The sequence below is a fragment of the Macrotis lagotis genome, chromosome 6 (assembly GCF_037893015.1).
Source record: "Macrotis lagotis isolate mMagLag1 chromosome 6, bilby.v1.9.chrom.fasta, whole genome shotgun sequence".
Classification (NCBI taxonomy): domain Eukaryota; kingdom Metazoa; phylum Chordata; class Mammalia; order Peramelemorphia; family Peramelidae; genus Macrotis; species Macrotis lagotis.
This window is the reverse complement of record NC_133663.1, coordinates 89,172,974-89,192,818: the sequence shown is the minus strand read 5'-3', so window position 1 is coordinate 89,192,818 and position 19,845 is coordinate 89,172,974. Positions and strand designations below refer to the sequence as shown.

Sequence of the window (19,845 nt, the reverse complement as noted above, 5' to 3'; positions counted from 1 at the left end):
GGCTGAAGTTCTTTCACTCTGGCATGCCACCCCTCTGTTGGGCTGCCCCTCCAACCCCGGGGAGCAGAGCCTTTCTACTCTTTTCCAGGTTATCTTGAGTAGGAGCACTGCCTCAATGGGTCCCTCTGTGGGTTCTGTCTCTTGAAAATTTAATTAAAGTCCTTAGTTCTGAAGATTTAGGAGAGAGCACCTAAGATAGGATCAGCTCTTGTCGCCATCCTGGCTCCACCCCCTGCGATTATCAACCCTCATTTTTAATGTCCATATTCTACCCTAAAATCTATCTTCTGATGAGACAAAACAGCACAAAACTGAAGAACTGAAGCTAAGTATCACACACAAGGTAATGAAGAGGTTCATGAAGGCTGCAACATAACACAGAACTTCAAAGAAGGTTCAATTAATTAATCAAGCTTTATTAGGCACCAATTCTATGTCAGGCCCTGAGATTACAAAGGCAAAATTGAAATCATCCTTGCTCTCAAAGACAAGTTCCTGCCCTCCCCTTCTAGGACGAGATAATATATACACATGTAAATATATCCAAGATAAAAACAAGGCAGTTTTTTTGAGAGGAGGCTCTATCATATTATTTTCAAAACAAACCAACCCTACATTCCTAGTAGACCACTTGACTGTGGTCTATAATCTTTTAAATTTGTTGTATCCCTTTTGTTGATACTTTATTAAATATATTTTTGCATCAATATTCATTGGAGCTATTGATCTGGAGTTTTTTTTCTCTGACATCTTTCTTCTTGGATCAGAAAAGATCTCATGCAAGATGTGATCTCTGAAGTGAATTTTAAAGAAAAACAAGAATTTTGAGTGGTAAAAATGAGGAAAGAATACATTTCAGCCTTGGGGGACAGCTGATGCAAAGGAACAAGGATTGTTGTGTGTGAGAAATGCCAAGGGTGGATGTACTGAGGAGTGTATGAAGAGGAGAGATATGTATGACAAGGCCATAAAAGTAGACTGGAGTTAGACTCTAAAGGAAACTAAATGTCAAAAAGTTTTATTTATCCTCTTTTCATCTTCATCTTTTGGCAGCCTTGCTTTGCTTTGCTTTAAGATTCTACCTCAAGCACAACTTTCTACCTGAAGCTTTCTAGTTTTCTGCCTCCCCAAAATTATTTTCTAAATACATTTATAAATATACATGCTTTCTCTCCTATTAGAAGGTAATCACCTTGAGGACTGAGTCTGGTTATTCATTGATTGATTCTAGCTTTAAGACAAAAATACTGGACTTTAATGAGTAGGAAAGTGATATGGTCAGACTTATAAAGTCAGACTTAGGAAAAATTACTTTATATGGCAATTAAATGGGGGAGACACTGGCAAGGGGAGAGATCAGCAGTAGAAAACATCAATTATGAAACTACTGCAGTAATGCAATGTAATTTTTTTTTGTTTCTGCAAAGCAATGGGGTTAAGTGACTTGCCCAAGGTAACACAGCTAAGTAAGTATTAAGTGTCTGAGGTCAGATTTGAACCCAGGTCCCTCCTGACTCCAGGGCTGGTGCTCTATCCACTATGCCACCTAGCTACCCTTATACAATGTAATTTTAAGTGCAACTATGATTATAACTAATGATTGCATCTAACTAGAATGCTATTATGAACCACCATTTTTATGACTCATCGTACAAAGCACATTTATTTAGAAGACCATAATGGTCTATGCTGCCTTTTAAAAGCATAATGGAGAGTGAAATTTTGTGGATTCTACCTCCATGATGTCGCTTTCATTTTTCCCCTTCTCTGTAGACAGAACCATAATTTGAGAGCCTAATACAGATTTCCAAAAGGAAGCTGTATATACCTAACTTTGTAATTCTCCAGTCCAAAAGCATAACTGCTATTGAGGAGGTCGAGATAATTCCTTGCCCCCCATTCTATTACACTACATTCTTCCCCCCTAACCTTTTTTTCCTCATCTGGTTCTATAATTTCACTGTTATAGAGAATACCTAATCTGGAAATTCCCTCTAACTCTACAGATCAGTAACTCTTCTGTAACATACTGATTTAGAGAGTTGGCTAGAGTACCAAGAGATTGAATACCTTGCCCTAAGGCCACACAGTCAGTATGGGTCAGAAGCAGAATATGAAACCAAGACTTTGATTACAAGACCAACTCTCTACTATTTCATATTGTTTCCCAGTGCTTCAGTAAAACTTAAGCTTTCTTGAATTTAGGGGAAGAAAAAAAATTAAATGAAAACAATGTTAATAACAATATTATTTCTACAACTACTGAGATTGTCAATGATTTCTTACCAGAGACTACCATTAATTGATGCAGGTGTGTAAAGATGGATTCTGTCACTTGTCATCTGCTGGCTCAGACACAAGATAAGGGCAGCAAAATACACTGGAAAACACCCCCACAAACTTCAAATTATTAACACTATAAAATATAATTTAAATGATTTTAAATTACTAATTATAACTCAAATTATTTTAAGTTGTTCAATATCAGTCATAACCCCCAAACCAAATAGCAGTTTTTAATATTATGGTTGGAATTTTTGTTTTATCTTCTCTTTCACAATAGCTAACTGCTATTGAGATGGTCAAAATAATTTCTTGTCCCAGTAAGAATGATTATATTCTATTTGATTTGTGTTCTACACTATAATAAATGTGCTTTAAAATGTCTTAAAGTAGCTATTGCCACAATCTGAATGATAAAAATCTCAGAATGCACAAGGACTAAATAAAACAGACATAGGAGAGAAAAGCAAGGAAACTCAATGATGCTTCAAGACACCACAGATAATTATGGTTCTCTAGGTAATCTACTATATCATCTGGAAAAAAAAACTAAAAATTTTATTTCGTCTTTGCCTATGCTTATTCTCTCCATTCCTTTTATTTGCTTTACTGTTCTAATTATTTGTTTCTACAGAGTCAATTAATAATGGTGACAATGGACACCACTGCTTTATCCCTAAAGTTATTAAAAAGGCTTCTAGTATTTCTCCATTATACACAATGCTAGTTATTAGTTTTGCTTTATTAAAGAGAGATCTATTTATTCTTATATTTTCAAATGCTTTTCAGTTCAAGGGTGTTGTGTTTTTGACAAAAATCAATTGATAATTATGTGATTTTAAAAAAACATGATCTACTATGTTTATTATTTTCATAATAATGGACCAAACCTGAATTCTTGGTATAAACTCAACTTTGTTGTAGTCTATAACTTTTAAATGTTTTTGTATCCATTTGGTAGATACTTTATTAAATATTTTTCGCATCAATATTCATTAGAGCTACTACTAAGCTCGAGTTTTTTTCTCTGAGATCTTTCTCCTTGGTTTGCTATCTTTTTTTAAATTTTATTTGTTTTTCCAATTACATGGAACAGTAATTTTTAACCAAACACTTTTTGGGCAAGATTTTGAGTTTTACATTTTTTTCCCCTTCCTCTTTCCTCTCCGCCTCCCCCCAATAGAAAGCAATCTGATACAGGCTCTATATTTATACCCAAAGTAAACATATATAATATATAAATATATATAATATATATAATCCATATATCCCTCATTTAGTATTAAGTACTTCCTTCATAAAAGGACTTTGGCAGAATTCTTTCTTTCCCTATTTCTGCAAACATTTATGTAAAACTGGAGTTAATTGTTCTTTGAATGTTTGATGAAGTTGATTGTAAATCCATCTGACTGCAAGTTTTCTCCCTTTTAGGAGATCATTTAAGGTTTGTTCGATACCGTTTTCTGAGAATGGGTTATTTAAATTCACTTTATTATTCTAAAATTCTAGATATGCTTTTTTTCTAATATTTCTTATTTTATAGATTCATTGAGTTTGCTCCATTCTGTTTTTTTAGGGAGTCAAATTCTTGGGTGAGATTTTTCTACCTTTTAACCTAAGTATTTTATCCTCCTTCCAATTATTTTCCCCTTAGGTGCTGTAATTTCACTTAAAATTTCATTTTTATGCATTTCTTCCATTTCTTTTAGCCATTCAAGAGTCCTTGGGTTCAAACTATTCGTTTTTTAGACTTCACCTGTATTAATTGTCAAGTTACTCTGTTCGTTTGAATTTACTTCATGGGATTCTCTTAACCCACCAGATTTCAGAAAATTTAAAAAACCCCATATCATTTTTAATTAATTGATTTTGTCCTGAAACTGCTTTTGCCTTGTAAATGCTAAAGTCATGATTTTTCTGTCTCTGAACTTGGTTTAGAATTCAGTTGGTCTGTGTGTCAAAGTCAAGTAAGATTCTCAAAGCTCTGTTCCTGGTAAAAAGATTTCTTTAGAGAGTACTCAACTTCATATCAGTCACCTTCCCAACTTAGTAAGAAATTTAGACTTCTAGGTATCTTCCCCTATGTCATGAGGATAATGACCAGGATGTTGGGAGACTTGTCCTGCCAGGGAGAGACAAGAGATCAGATAGTACTGTACAAGGATTGTACGAGTCTTTGAGGAACAGTTTGGGCAACTTAATATTGTGTAATCTTCATGGTTAGGCCACAAAAGAGGTTAATAATTTTCTCTATTCTGTTTTTGCATAAAAGTTCAACTCTTTCCCTGTTCAGGTGTGATCACTGCCTTGATGGCCAACACCTATAGAATAGAGGTAAAATCCTAGAGGATAAAATTTTAAAAGGTCTAATCTATAATTTCTGTCATTTTATTTTAGTCCTTTATTTTTAAAGTTGTTACAGTGTTAGGGTGTAATTTACAGTGCAATGGGTTAAGTTTAGAAATCCTCTTCTCTTTCTAATCACTATTCATTTCTTGCCTCAAGTTTAGTTGACCTTGAGTGATTCATGTGAACACAAGGGAGCTGGTTCTAGTAACTTTACACCACCCAAACTATCCTTCAAGGATGTCTGATTTGCTTTCCAGAAGGGCTGCTGTCATCTTTTGACCCTGCATCTGGACTCAAAGAATGAGCATTTTTTTTTTAGTTTCAGGAAGGAAAGGAGGGGTCTAGCCTCTCATTAACAAATTTCCATCTGATCACATTTCCTGCACCTCAAGTCTATAATCAGTCATGTTGTCCTCAATCCCATGACTCACCTACCCTGTTTGGTTCTTTCTTCTATACTCCCCAAGACCTATGAAAGATGTGGATTCCTCTTAAACAGAAGCAATATAATACCTACTTAACATGAAAACTCTAAACTTCTTTAGTAGTAAATTACAAAAGCAGTTTAAAGTGGTAGTGGTACATCTTTAACCTTTACTTACAGAAAGAAGCCAAAGCTGTTGGATCCAGGGCAAAAAAACCTCGAATTGCTACTGATGTTTTAGCAAAATCAATCCTAGAAATAGGAAAGTTTCTTGTCAGAATGTAGTAGAAAACTGCTCTCACAGAAATACTATTTTCTGTAAACAATGTTGATCTTGCAGTAATTATTACAAATACTTATTCATTTAATAAATAACATATGCCTATAACATGCACAGCATGGTTATCAGCTGAATTCTCCTTATACTCTGCCCCCCCCCCCCATCAAATCCTTTGATTTCAAACACCAGACACAGACTTGGCTCCAAACATGTGTCAAATAATATACACTTTGGGATTTAGGAGTACCAGAAGGCAAAAAGGCAATTTACAAGACTCTGAGTAGGTTCCTCAGAATTTAATTATCTATAAAATACGTTCTAATCTCTTGGCCTCTGGGTCAAAGCCCTCTTACTATTTTTTCATTTCTCTAGGATAACAAAAAACTTCATACATAAAATTATAGCAAGTTTTTTTTTAACCAAACTCTCTATTGTTCCCATACTTCTCCCTCACAAAGAGCAATTTTTTTAAATCATGAAAAATTGCAAAATCGTTTTAATTTTCCTAGTTTCTTAAACATCCAAACAGGGGCACTGAAGCATTAGAGGCATCACACTGCTCTTTAAGGACAGAAAACTTCAGTGGTTCTATAGTTAACTTACCTGTCAAAAGCTGAAATTGTACTTATAGCCAAAAGCAGGTAGAGGAGACTCTGAGAAGGATAAGCTAAGGTCTTGTATTGCTGCAGGAGGTTGGGGAGATCAGACAATTGTTTTCTTGCTAGAACATAAATTATAGCAATATTCCACACAGCATAGCCAGCAAGGAAGCCATGAGAAAAGAGACCAATCATCCTGGGGGGGGCGGAGAAGGAGTGAGGAGAAAGGGGATTCAAAATTATAATAAATGATTCATCACAAAGAAATTAACTCAAGTGTTTTTTCATTTCTTTATAAACCCAGCACTTGGGGGGCAGCTACATGGAGCAGTGGATAGATCACTGGCCCTGAAGTCAGGAGGACCAGAGTTCAAATTCAGCTTCAGACACCTAATACTTTCTTAGCTATGTGACCTAGGACAAGTCATTTAACCCCATTGCCTTGAAAAGAAAAAATAAAATAAAATAAAATAAAATAAATTCAGCACCTGACACATACCTCTATACAGTAAGTGCTTATTAAGTGCTTGCTAACTTCACTGAAGTGGTTTTCCCCTATAATAGCTTTAAAAAAAGAAAGATATAATTTTTTCAATAATATTTGGAACTCTGTAACTATATTAATGGAATTTTCATTATCCCAGATGGATCAACCTTTATTTAATTCTAATTCAATAAGGAGAAATTACTGTCTACCTGGACACTATTTTAAAACTGCCAACAATATGAATGGCTTTGTTGTTTTGGTTTTTTTTTTAGATTTTTCAAGGCAATGGGGTTAAGTGGCTTGCCCAAGGCCACACAGCTAGGCAATTATTAAGTGTCTGAGGTCGGATTTGAACCCAGGTACTCCTGACTCCAAGGCCGGTGCTCTCTTCACTGAGCCACCTAGACACCCGATGTGAAAGGCTTTGAACGAGTTAAAAGATAACAAGTTATTTTTAGTTGTTAGTACTCATTTCACTTTCCTTTTGAAGAAAAAAATTCAATGTAGCTACCTGAAGCTTCGATGCACTGATAAAGCCACATCCCTAGTTGTCCAGGAAGGCTTTATGTCCATTAGCATATCAATGTTTTCAGTAGTTTTAATTAATTCAGACCGGTCAGCAGCCTGGAATCGTCCTAGCAGCAATATAACAATTATTTGCAAGCAATGAAATGCAACATTTGGTTATTTTTACTGTCCTACAATACTTTTACTCAATCAAAACTGAGAAAATGCTTCATCAATTGCTTTTCTACCTAGAGAAACACTATTGATCAGTTCCTGTTTCAGAAGACCCTTTATATTTTGATTTTTAAATCTATATATTGTACATATATCTAGAAATATGTACACACAAATGTATTTAAAATAAAAATATAACTCCAAATGAGATAAGTAAAGCTCTATTATCATTGTTGTTAATAACAGGATTAACTTTTAGAAATCAGATCCAGGGGTGACTAGATGGCTCTGTGGATAGAGCACCAAACCTGGAGTCAGGAGGACCTGAGTTCAAATCTGACCTAAAACACTTAATAATTACCGAGCTGGCTGGCCTTGGGCAAGTCACTTAATCCCATTGCCTTGCCAAAAAAAAAAAAAAAAAAAGAAAAGAAATCAGATCCAGTGTACTTAGCACAGGGGCTGGCCTGGCCTATAGAAGGCATTTAATAAATTTTTCTTGATACATGTTGATATATTTTTATTTTATTGGCTTTTCTTAAATGCTGCAGTCTTTTCTTCTTGAGGATGCCTCTCTTCTCTCTGGCAGCAAAGCACAAATCCCCTAGGCCTTTTCCTTTTGTCCCCTATTTATCTTTTTCTACAGGTGCTTCACAGGCACATCCCCCCATATGGGAGCCTTTCTCTAGGTCTTTCTGGATGTTTTGGAATTCAGAAAATCTGTTATCCCTCTGTGTAGCCTGCCATCTCACCCATGTCCTTTTCTAACTATCTACTTCCTCTATGTTAATCCTTATGTCACTTCTTAGTCACAATTTACCATTATAAATATGAGGGGGCCTACTATGGATCTATCAACAGTCCTTTGGGCAGCAACCCTCAGTCCCAGTAAGTATAAGATGCCACAACTACTTATTTCACCAAAGGGAAAAAAAATGCAGCCTCTATTTTTAAGGTGCTGCTATCATCAGATATTTTACACAAAAGCTGATATCCAAAACACAAAATTACTTACTACTTTTTTCTACAAATATTTTGCCCACAGGCTGGCTAACACCCATGGGCGCAGTGAACACTGAAGGCTGTTGCTCTGGATGGTTTTGCTCATCAGCAATTATGTCCTCCTCTTCTATTCCAAGCTCATTAGCATAATGCAAATGCAATCCTGTTGGCTGGCTTCTCCTATCATTTAGGAGCAGAAGAATGCAGATATGGTTATTACACTATTACAAAAGGAGAAAACTGGAAAAGTAAACCTTTCCCCACACCCATATACATTTAGAAATACACTTAATGTATGAAAATTTATGTTTTATTCTGGTTAATTAGCTGTTCAGTAGGATAGAAATGCTTTAATTATACTGAACTAAGGACCTTGCTATCATCTTATTGGTTGGTCAGGCATGCTTCACACCTCACCAGGCTATGCTGCTAACTCTCTGAATTTTTCTATCATAATTCAATTGCCTTCTCACCTAAGAGCATCCTATTGGTGAACATTCATTTTTCAGGCAAGCCCAGGCTAACCATGCTTCCTTTGTGAATATGAGCTGTTCTTATCAAGCAATCATAAAGCACTGTTTACTACTCTTTGCCAGACAAATACGCCATGTCCACAGAAAAATAAATACAGAACAGTAACTAAGGCCTAAGAAGACAGTTCCTTCAAGACTGGGGCTAGGGGGAGTGCTTAGGAAGGGTTTCTTGAAGGAGATGGCATCTGATTGATATTTGAAGGGAATCTAGTGTCCTGAGAGCTGGAGAAGAGGAGGCAAAACCATACTGAACTACACCAGTGAGGGTGGGGCTAGGGATAGGGGTGCATCAAAAGCATACAGATGGAGAGAAAGACTACTATATCTAACAAAGAACAGATACCAGCAGGCTGGAGGGTAGAGTGCTTGAAGTAGAGTAATGTCTAATCAATCTGGTTAAGATAGCCTCAGCAGGGGCAGCTAGATGGTGCAGAGTCTAGAGCACTGGCCCTGGAGTCAGGAGGACCTGAGTTCAAATCTGGCCTCAGACACTTAATAATTACGTAGCTGTGTGGCCTTGGGCAAGTCACTTAACCCCACTGCCCTGCAAAAACTAAAAAGATAGCCTGAGGAGTTACTGAAGTCTACCTAACAGGGGAGTGAAGACAAGCCTACTCTTTATAACTTCAATCTCTTAGGATGGTATTTCCTGATGGTTCTCAGCAAATTTCCCCTCAGAATGAAGCTAATGGAAAGACCTGGAAAGGGCATCAGAGGACCTTGTTCTGAGTTCTATTTCTATCTTTTAGGAGGTATAATTTGGATAAATAATTCAGTCCTCCTGACTTCAGTCTCCTTATCTATGCAATAAAGCAGATACACTAAAATAGGAAAGGTACTCTGGGATTAGAAAAGGAGGAAAGTAGAGCCTGACAACAATGAGCTGATTTCAATTTTGTAATCAAAGAAATGGAAGATACCTCATAGGTTCTTTTATCCAATCCCTCATCTTAGAAATAAGAAACTGTGGTCTCAAGGGTTTAAAAATCCTTAATGTCAAAGTTTTTAAACTTGCCAAGGAGCATTAATAATTATCTGATGAATACATAACTGAATGTACTGGGGTGTTATAATCAGCTCACACATCCAACAGTAGTAATGAATAATGCTAAGTAAAAAGATCATGACAGAGTAACAAGAATATAGACGGATATGCACACACACACACACACACATAATATATATACACACACACACACATAACATATAGATAATTATAGATATTATGGCTATACAGAGCACTTTTTTGTTGTATATTGCTATATATACACCATATATAGAGTATCATTGGATGTTCATGGTTCTGTCTACAAAGTAGGAGTAGAAATTTACATTTCTAAATCATTTTAAGTTTCTTCCTAGAGAAGGTAGAATTAGTCTCATTTTAGAAATTGGAAAGCAAAGTACAGAGAAATTAAATGATTTATCCAAGGTGATAAAAAATGATATTCAAATGCATTTCTGATTTCCTCAAAAGGTATATGGGAGATTGAGAGGCAGAAACAGCTAGAATGACCAACGAGTTCACAACTGCACTTCAAAGAAATTCTACCAACTTAGTTCCTTCTTATCTGATCTCATGATTGCTGTATTCAAAGGTGCCAAAATTCATCAAAGATTTTGTGTCTCTCAGCCTATATAATAAATTCACAAAGCTTGAATATCTCAGACCATACCTGACTGGCTACTGGTCTAAAGTTCTGGATAAAGCCAATTTCACAAATTATAGATAGATGTCCAATTTAATTTCCCAAAGTCATCACAAGATTAGGAACTAAGGGTGGTGGTAAAATGAAAGAACATTTCCTCCTATATCTTCCTTTGTGAGCTTTCCACCAGTCAATGAAATAGTATTAACAAATCACTTAAGATTAGAAGTGGATATGATACTGTATCTGTCCCCTGAGATTCAGGACCAGATTAACATAATGCCAACTATTCATCCCCCAAAATATAAATGCACTTACTGACACAAGGGACTAGAATGTTCAACAGATTTTTGTTGAGTTTGTAAATATAATTTACATGTTTACTAGAAAAGTCATACTATGAATATTATAGCAAGAAACTAAACAAAACTGGCTTGGAAAAGCATCATGATGTCACAGAAAGAAATTTTAGTTTAGCAGTTAGGAGACCTAGGTTCCAATATAAATACTACTGTTAAATAAGTGGGTAAGATTGAACAAGACACTCTGGTAAAATTGGGGGGTTAAGATCTCTTTCATTTCTTAAAGTATGATTCTGCAGCAATACAGATAGAAAATAGAATAGTGAGTTCAGGTACTACTTCTCTTATTAGTAGGTGATCCCAGACAAGAAATTTAACCTTTCTCTGTTTTCTCATCTGTAAAATGGGAATAATAATAATAATAATACTTGCCTTTTAGGATTATTATGAGACAGTATATGTGAAAATCATCTGCCAATCTTAAGTACTATATAAATGCAAATTATTATTATGAGATAAAACTTCAAAGAAGAAAAACAATGCCAGATTCCTAATAAATTGAGACAAATTATTACACTCTGCTAAAGAATAAATTGGAACAGTTGGGTGATAGTGGGTAGAATGCTTCCCAAGTTCAAATCTGTCCTCATACACTTCCTAGATATATGACCCTGGGCAAGTCATCTTACTCATTTCTCTCAGTACCCTCATCTATAAAATGAGCTGGAGAAGGAAATGGTAAACTACAATATCTTAGCCAAGAAAATCCAAAATGAGGTCTCAGAAAGTCAGATATGACTGAAAATGACTGAAGAACAATAACAGCAAAAGATAAATATGGTTTCCTACATTATGGGAGTCTAGAACATGTGCAGCTGGCTCAGAAAGCATGTCTTCACCCAGGGGATGCTAGGGAGCTGCTTCTAGGGAAACTGTGTAAGGGAAGTTCCTAGGAGAGACTGGAGGTCACATGGACAACTAACGCCCGAGTGAAGAAGAGGCTCTCTGATTGACTTCTGAGGCTTCAAAAAGGCTGTCAGTTTGCTAAACTGCCCTCCTTGGGCTCTGGTGGTAAGATGGCATCTGATAAGGGAAGGGCCACTGATATCCTCTTCTGAGGGAAACTGTTCTGAGTCCTTAGTCTTTTTATTTCTTCCCTAACCTATCTGGGAGTGTGAGCCCCAAGGATCCAAGGAACTGAGACTAAGCACTGCCACCAGTCCAGCAATGATACCCCAAGGGACAAGGAATGCCTCCAAGAGTGACCTTAGGAACTCCAGCTCAGCAGAAGGAGTCATCAAGTAGCCAATTTTGTGGGACCAAGGATATGAAATAATGGAGATAAGTTTTGAGCCTACTTCCCCAAAGACAAGATAGTATTTGGGGAGAATGTGCTCAAATCTTTTAGCATTTATTTAAAAATTTTTTAGAGTTACATGTTTTCTCCCTTCCCCCTCTTGCTGAATTTGTGAAATAATATCATTTTGAAAAAAACCAGTAAATGGTTAAATAAAATGAGTGTTAGTCCCCTAACAAATGGGGAATATAACTGGTGACGGCTAAAGCCATCAGAAACATCAAGGTAGATGTAGTGGATCTGGCTTGGTAAGGGTATACTTTTTACACCTGAAAAAAAATAAGTAAGCAAACAAACAAACAAATAAGTAGATAAATAAATATATCATACTGTAAGTTCTAATGCAAGTTAAAATTCCAAAGAAAATTAATTTTTTAATTAATAGGGGCAGTGAACTAGAAGAAGTTTTGAAATTTGACATAAGGCTAAATTTGCTATTCTAAGTGCCATATAAAAATATAAATTTAAATTTGAGAACTCATTTTTTCATTTGTTTACTTTCTTCCAATGTAACATTAGGGTGATTTTATTGGCTTTCTTTCCTCCTCTCTAGGATGAAAGGAAAAAACAAGACTTTGTTAGAGATTGATGTACAACAATTTGGGTCTCAGAATACAATGTCAGGTTTCACCGAGTACATCAGCAAGCAAAATAAAATCTCACTTTGTTTTCTTTCGAGGTTTTCGAGTAACAGTTTCCTCAGCTTGTTCCAAATCCATGCCATTTTGAATTAGAAGTGGAGATGGATTAGATGGGCTTTTTTGGGTAAAAGATGTCTCTGATTCTGAAAAATTAAAGTAAAGCAACATAATTTACAACTTCAAATTGGTATTAAAATAAATAAGACATTAAATATAAATAAACATTTCTATACAGCATTACTATTTGCTTTGCTGTGTGCCCTAAGGACCATGAGACAACCCCCCCCATCTGAAACCTTCCATAGACATTGTTATAGAAAGTGAGCTCGAGTGCAAGACTTGTCTTAATTTTAGGTTTGCATATTCAGCACAGAGCTTTGCAAATACTAATAAAGAAAGTTATTTTAGATCACGCAAAGCACTTTTGACTATTGACAAAGCACAATTTGACAATTATTTCAAGGCCTATAAGTTAAAACACAGAAATGATTACTCTTTACATGGATCATTTTTAAAAGTGTCCTTCTAGAGACAATAATCCCTGCCTTAATTCAAAGGAATGATCAATGGTGAGAATTTTAAGGCAGAAAGGAGGGAAGGCACCCTCAAAGAAAGTAGGTGCAGAGGCTATTTTGGGGCAGGTGAAATTCTTTGACACCTTTTAAATCATAGCTTTAGAGTCACATGTTAAGCAACTCTACTCTGTCTTTCTAGAGGGATAACTCTAACTATATTTCTGTTTGACTATTCTGCTTACAGAAAAGGCTCACATACCAACAGGTAATCTTTTCTTCTTGCGTTTCCTCTGAACTGGAGCATCTGGATACTCCAGGGGTTCATGAGTCAAAAGCTCACTGCTGTCAGATTGTAGATGGCTTGTATCTTGAACGATGCCTTCTAGAGAGGCACTGCCTAGATGAAAAAACAGGCTAATTCAAGGAAAAAATATTAAATTTTGGGAGCCAAGAAAAGTTCTAAACTAACAGCTGTGGAGCAGAAAAGCACTAGAATGCTTTCCAAACTCCACGAACCTTTAATAAAATTTCTCTTTTCAGCAAAGCAGAGGCATAATCCTCACAAAAATTTTAAAACTGTTTTCCTGTTTTTCATTAGACCTGATTTCCTCCTTGACCTCCTTTTATTTATTTAAGACTCCAGTGATATGGACCATTATTTATTGTCATAAACATTGGATAGCAAAAATAGTGAAGATATTTGTATCATAGCTGAATATATAGTTGACAAATTTCATCTACCATACTAAACAGTTTTAAACCATGGATTATCATGATCAACAGATCAAGAAAACTGAAATGTGGAGATGAGAGTCTGGACAACAACCACCCTACCCTGCTCTATACTGTGACCCCACCAAATTCTCTAGGGTGATCAGTACTCTTACAGAGACTAAATCTGACTGGAGAACACGAACCTCCCCTCAGACAGAGAAATTGTAAACTCATGATTATCTTCCATCTCAAAGGGATCTGAGATCAGATTAACTAGTTAGGAATTTCTTTAAACCCAAAGATTCTTGCTTTTCAACCCATTGGCTTTGAGATTCCTAAAAATAATTGTCCTCAGACAAACTTTCATTGAAAGAATTCATAAATTCAGTACCCTGCCCCTTTGGCTGGTGTTTGGCTTAAAGGTCTGCCACAGAAACCCACCACTCAGGGTGATCTGACTCAGCATTGCTTTGTGTCCCTGTATCTTTTATGCCTTTGATCTCTGATAACTTGAGATTACCTGACTCATCTGGAGTCAGCTAGAGTTACTCTGATATAACAGGATATATTTTATAAATGTGTGCTGATAAAAGTTTAACATTAGGCTCATGGGGGGAAGGGAGGGGAGGGCAGAAAAAGCATGACAAACTTTTAAGTTAAATTTGAAATTATTAACATTTTTCTACATCACTTTTTTAAATCTAGACAATCAACAAAACAATAAATCATGCCTTATTTGGGGGCATTTGGAGATTTACAAAGTATAAATCCTCACTCTAAAAATTTCACAACTGATTCCAGTTCAGTTCCTGGATTGAGAGTAACTTCTTACCTAGAGCATTTTTTGCTTTGGGTTTCTTTCTTTTTGGACGATTAAGTGGAATGTCATCTGTAAAACAGAAAACAACAACCATAAAGAAGCTGACCTAAAAGTCAGTGATGAAAAAGAAGTCTCACTATTAGAATAATGGGAAATTTTTCACATCAAAAGTTCATTCTTTTCCAACTTTCTTCAATCATCTAAGTATAGCATTAGGGAAGGAAAGGATGAATATATACAATGGAGAAAGAGACCATTCTGTGGTACAAGTAATATGGCATGGGCAGGAATTACTGAGTTCTATTTGATGCTCCAGAGTCATAATTCTCTATCAAGAACCATATGGTGGAAGGAAGGCTCTGGCAAAGAAGTCACTTTGATATATGGAATGTACTAAATGTAGCAAGACTTTACAGTGAAATGGAGGCATTAATCTCAACAAGAAGGGAGGGTGTTAGGAGAGGATTTTATAGAGAGCCACTCGCTTCTATATATTTCAAAGGAGGGTGCAAAAAAGTTAGTGATGCTTGATTAATGACCCCATTCAAACTAGATTTTAAGAGAAACATTTCAAAATTAGGCATTATATTTTTAAATACAATGCTACATAAAGGAAACTTTACTTGAACAATGAACTAACTCACCTTGCAGGGTACTTCAGGACCAACATTTTACGTGACATCAGTGAAGGTGAAAAAAACACACAAACATGAAGGAAAGAAACAAAAGGCATTAGTTTGGATTCTATAAAATTCACTGATGTCAATATTATCAGGATAAAAATTGGCTTAATATTTTATTAAAAATGAAAATAATGAGCAGCAAGGTGGTAAAGTGAATAGAGCATGGGGAGTCAGGAAGATGTGAGTTCAAATCCAGCCTCAGACACTTGATACTTAATTCGCTATGTGCAAGTCACTTAACCCTATTGCCTTGCAAAAATAAAACAAACAAAAAGAAAATAAATGTTAATAGTAATGTGAGATAATTTGTTAAAATTATGCTATCATTAGGAGCCAAGATGATTTGAGCACTGGCAGCAATCCAGCTGAACTCTCCTAATGTTCTTCTCTAATCAACTTCAAAATCCTGCCTCAAATCAGATTTTAGAGCAAAAGAGCCAACAAAAGGTTGGAGTGAGACAGTTTTCCAGTCCAGAATCACTTGGGAAGCTGATAAGTGTCAGGGCCACTGCCACCCCACAGCAGCAGCTGCAGGAGCTCTCAGTCCAAAGACAGTAAAAGAGTCGGAGAAATAAAAAGTATAGAGGAATTTCTGCTCGTACTGGGTACTGGACCTGATGCTGTCTGACAGTTCTCTGTACCCATACACAGTTCTGGGTTGTATTTCAAAGAAAGAGGAACACCAGCACTTGTGGTCACATGAGAGCATGGGTCACAATTCCAGGGCCAAAAGGAATGGTAGCACTTGAAGCTACAGAGGAACAGGGCCCTTGCTATGTATATACCAGAATATAAATCAGGAGAGCCCTGATCATATCTCTCCCAGGCTCACACCACCTCAGAAGCAGCAAAAATTTTTAAAACCTCAGAAATAATCTCTGAAATAAGCCTGTAGCTTGAGACAGTACCTCTCCATCCCCAGATGAAACAAAACCAACTTTAACATAAAGTTCAAAGTCAAGAAATAGGCTGGAAATTGGAAATGGGTATGCAACAAAAAACAACTTTACCATGAAAAGCTATGGTATCAGGGAAGATCAAGATATAAATTCAGAAGACAAAAATACAAAAACACCTTCAAGCAAAGTCTCAAAGAAAAATGCTAATAAGAACCTAGCCTAATAAGAATTCCTGTAAGAGTTAAAAGAACTAAGAATGCTGGAGGGAAAATTGAGAAAATAAATGAGAATGTTGCAAGAAAATTATGAAAAGTGAATCAAGAACTTGGTAAAAGAAGTACCCCAAAATACTGACGAAAATAACACCACAAAAAAATAGAATTGACCTGATGGTAAAAAGAGGCAAAAACATTTCTTAAAAAAGCAGACCTGTCCAAATGGAACAAAAAGTACAAAAACCTCATTGAAGAAAATCCTTCTTTGAAAATTAGAATTGGGTAAGAGGAAGTTAATGACTCCATGAGCCTAAAGTAATAACAAAACAGAAATCAATAGACTGAAAAAAATAGAAGAAAATGTAAAATGTCTCATTGGAAGAACAAATGACATGGAAAATAGATGCAGGGAAAAAAATTAAGAATTATTAGACTATCTGAAAGCCATGATCAAAGAACGAGGTTAGATAACATTTTGAGAAATTATCATGGAAAAATGTCTTGCTCTTAGATTCAGAAAGGAAATTAGAAATTGAAAAATTCCACTGATTCTCTCCTGAAAGAAACATCAAATGAAAACTCCTGATTATATCAAAGTTAAATTCCAGAGTTCCCAGGTCAAGAAGAAAATATTGCAAACATTCAGAAAGAAAATTTTCAAATATCATTAATCAGGATCACACAACTTCCACATTAAAGAAGGGAAGGGCTTAGAATATGATATTCCAGATGGCCTAAGAGCTAGGATTACAACAATATAGATCTGGCTGTGTCTTTTTTTTTTAAATCACCCCCTCATTTCTTATAGCAAAATAGTATTTCATCACAATCATTTGCTACAACTCATTCAATCATTCCTCAACTGATGGACATCCCCTTAATTTCCAATTCTTGGCCACCTCAAAAACAGCTGCCACTGATATTTTTTATTTGATATGTCTAATGTGGAAATGTATTTTCTCTTTTTTTTGTAATACAGCTAATATGAAAAAAAGATTTAGTATAATTTGCTTGCTTTGCTTTTTATTTTCCTTTATTTTTGCAACATGGCTAATATGGAAATTTTTCTATTATTTCACATGTATAATTAGCTAATATGTTTCTTGTCTTCTCAATGGATGGGGTAGAGCATAAATTTAAAAATTTAAAAAGAAAACAATGCTAAAAATAAATTTAAATTTTTTTAAATAACATCTTTATAAAAAACATTTTAGTAAAAATTATGGTAAATAGCCTTGTAGTTTATACAGACTAAGTGACTAATCATAAGATAAAGAGTTCTTATTTCAGTTGATGCGGATTAGACTCTAGCTTAAGCTCTGCCAGAATTATTTAAGTAAACAAAAGCAGAACAGGACTTTAATCATGTTCAATTAAAAAAAAACATTCAGAGTTTAAGCTATACTATATGAAAAGTTCTGTAATTTAGAGTATGTGTTATTTAAGTTTCTAATAGAGGTAGCAGCATGCTACTTTTTTCCAATATATCCTTCTTATATATTTCCATTGCCTTGCCCATCCTCACCCCAAACCTTGGCACCTGAAATGTAGGTTACTGTAGTTGTCTCTTAGTTGATCCTCTTGCCCACAAAGGCACAGCAAGCTCTTTGTTGTCAGAATGAGTTACCTTAAAAACAGTTAATTTCTTAATTTTTAAAAATGTGCAAAAACCTGTTTTCAGAAAAAATTTAACAACAGTAATAAAAGCTAATTTTGAGAGTAACATTTTTCTAATATCACTCTATAGTATATTATGTATTATGCTATTGAGAAGTTAGGAAGAGCAGAAGGGAACAAGAATATATTAAGTGACTACTCTCTCTGCCAGGCTAGTAGGCACTAACTACCAGGCAGTATGCTAAGTTATTACAAATTTGATCTTATTTATTCTTCACAATAACCTAATGGGGTAGTTGCTATTATTAACTCCATCTGACAGCTGAGAAAACTGAGGCAGAGAATGGTTAAGTCATAGTTAAGATATATCTAAAACTAGGTCAGGGTCACATAGCCAGACCATGTTTGAGGTCAAATTTGAACTCAGGTCTTCCTGTCTAGGCCCAGTGCTCTGTGCAGGATGTCATGCTGCTGCTTCTGGACTACCTAGATACTATCTGAATTCTATTCCTAGGACAGTGAGGCGATCAGTGACTTCTGCATCCATCTGTATTGTCTCACATGATCTTTACTGATAAAATGTCAGATATAGGACATCATCTGAAGGAGATATAGCGTATTCATTAGTCATAAACATATTTTCTTTTACCTATATAAAACCAGCTGGAGATCAAAGAAAAACTATGATGGGCCAGAAGTCATATTCAAAATAAGTTCTAGTCAACTGTTTTAACTCAACTATACTTCATATTTTATAACTATTATATTTTCTTAGCATTATTAACACACTATAATTTTCAACTTGAAAATTTAGTAATTCTCTTTTGAGTTATCAAAATCATGTCACTTTTTTCAAATTACTTAATCCTTAGAAAATTTTCAATTTTATATTGAGAAAAGTATTCAATTCACTAGACATTTATCAAACAGAGTACACTATTATTCAAAGTATTGTGACAAAAACAAAATAACCAAAAAACAAAAATAAAAATAGTACCTGCCCTCAAGAGGCTTACATTCTATAGGGGAAAAACAACATGTACACAGTAAATTACAATTCATAATATATGCCATAATTCACCCTTGTATAAATAGCACCTCACTGGAACTCAATAAATAAATTCAATAAACTAAACATGCCATATATCTCCTTCTTATGAGCAAAATCTTTATAGAAAATTATTTTTTACCTTGGACCTGGTGGAAGAGCTCTTGGAGGACACTAGGGGGAAAAAAGCAAGAAAAAAAATGCTTTTAATAACAATTGAATTATCTACTCTCCAATAATCAATTTTGTAATTTAAAAAAAAAAGTTCATTACAAATGTAACTGAAACATAACAGGCCAGAATATTGGATTCCAAATAATTCAGAAACTTTACAACAAAAAGAGCCAAGAGTTTTGAAGGAAAATAAAAACCTAACAAATACATGAAATTTGCCCAACCAAGTAAAAAATATGAGGCCAAATATTTTCTAGGCATAAAGAGTTGCAATCACACCTAACAGTAATAATAAATACTTCCTTTAAAATTTTAAACATCCATGATTAACCTAAGCATATTAGCAACATGGAGAGGTATACCTTTGTGAATTACAGGATGTTGTCTGTCAAGTGCTGTGTCCCCACAATCATCACCTTTCAGAAAACAATCAATCCATCATGAGATGAGATTCAATGCCTTTCCAGTGTGGTAGATCTTGTGAGACCTTTCACTTCACGGGCCTGGCTTTTGAGTACAGGGTTATCTCCACATAAAAGGTGTAGTGGATTTTAGATGCAAGGAGAACCACAC

The 19,845-nt window shown here is 35.2% G+C and overlaps 1 protein-coding gene across 2 annotated transcripts in view; it reads right to left on the bottom strand.

Annotated features, from left to right (window-relative positions):
- The window catches only part of TMEM237 (transmembrane protein 237), a 32,415-nt gene that overhangs the window by 8,817 nt on the left and 3,753 nt on the right, over nucleotides 1–19,845 (bottom strand). For both annotated transcript variants that reach the window (XM_074191644.1, XM_074191645.1), the window contains exons 2-11: nucleotides 19,241–19,272; nucleotides 15,281–15,291; nucleotides 14,649–14,705; nucleotides 13,362–13,499; nucleotides 12,610–12,730; nucleotides 8,119–8,285; nucleotides 6,934–7,057; nucleotides 5,940–6,131; nucleotides 5,235–5,308; nucleotides 2,287–2,380 (exon numbers count right to left, since the gene is read on the bottom strand). In XM_074191644.1, coding sequence (XP_074047745.1) covers nucleotides 2,287–2,380; nucleotides 5,235–5,308; nucleotides 5,940–6,131; nucleotides 6,934–7,057; nucleotides 8,119–8,285; nucleotides 12,610–12,730; nucleotides 13,362–13,499; nucleotides 14,649–14,705; nucleotides 15,281–15,291; nucleotides 19,241–19,272 — 1,010 coding nt within the window. The remainder of the gene's footprint in view (nucleotides 1–2,286; nucleotides 2,381–5,234; nucleotides 5,309–5,939; nucleotides 6,132–6,933; nucleotides 7,058–8,118; nucleotides 8,286–12,609; nucleotides 12,731–13,361; nucleotides 13,500–14,648; nucleotides 14,706–15,280; nucleotides 15,292–19,240; nucleotides 19,273–19,845) is intronic.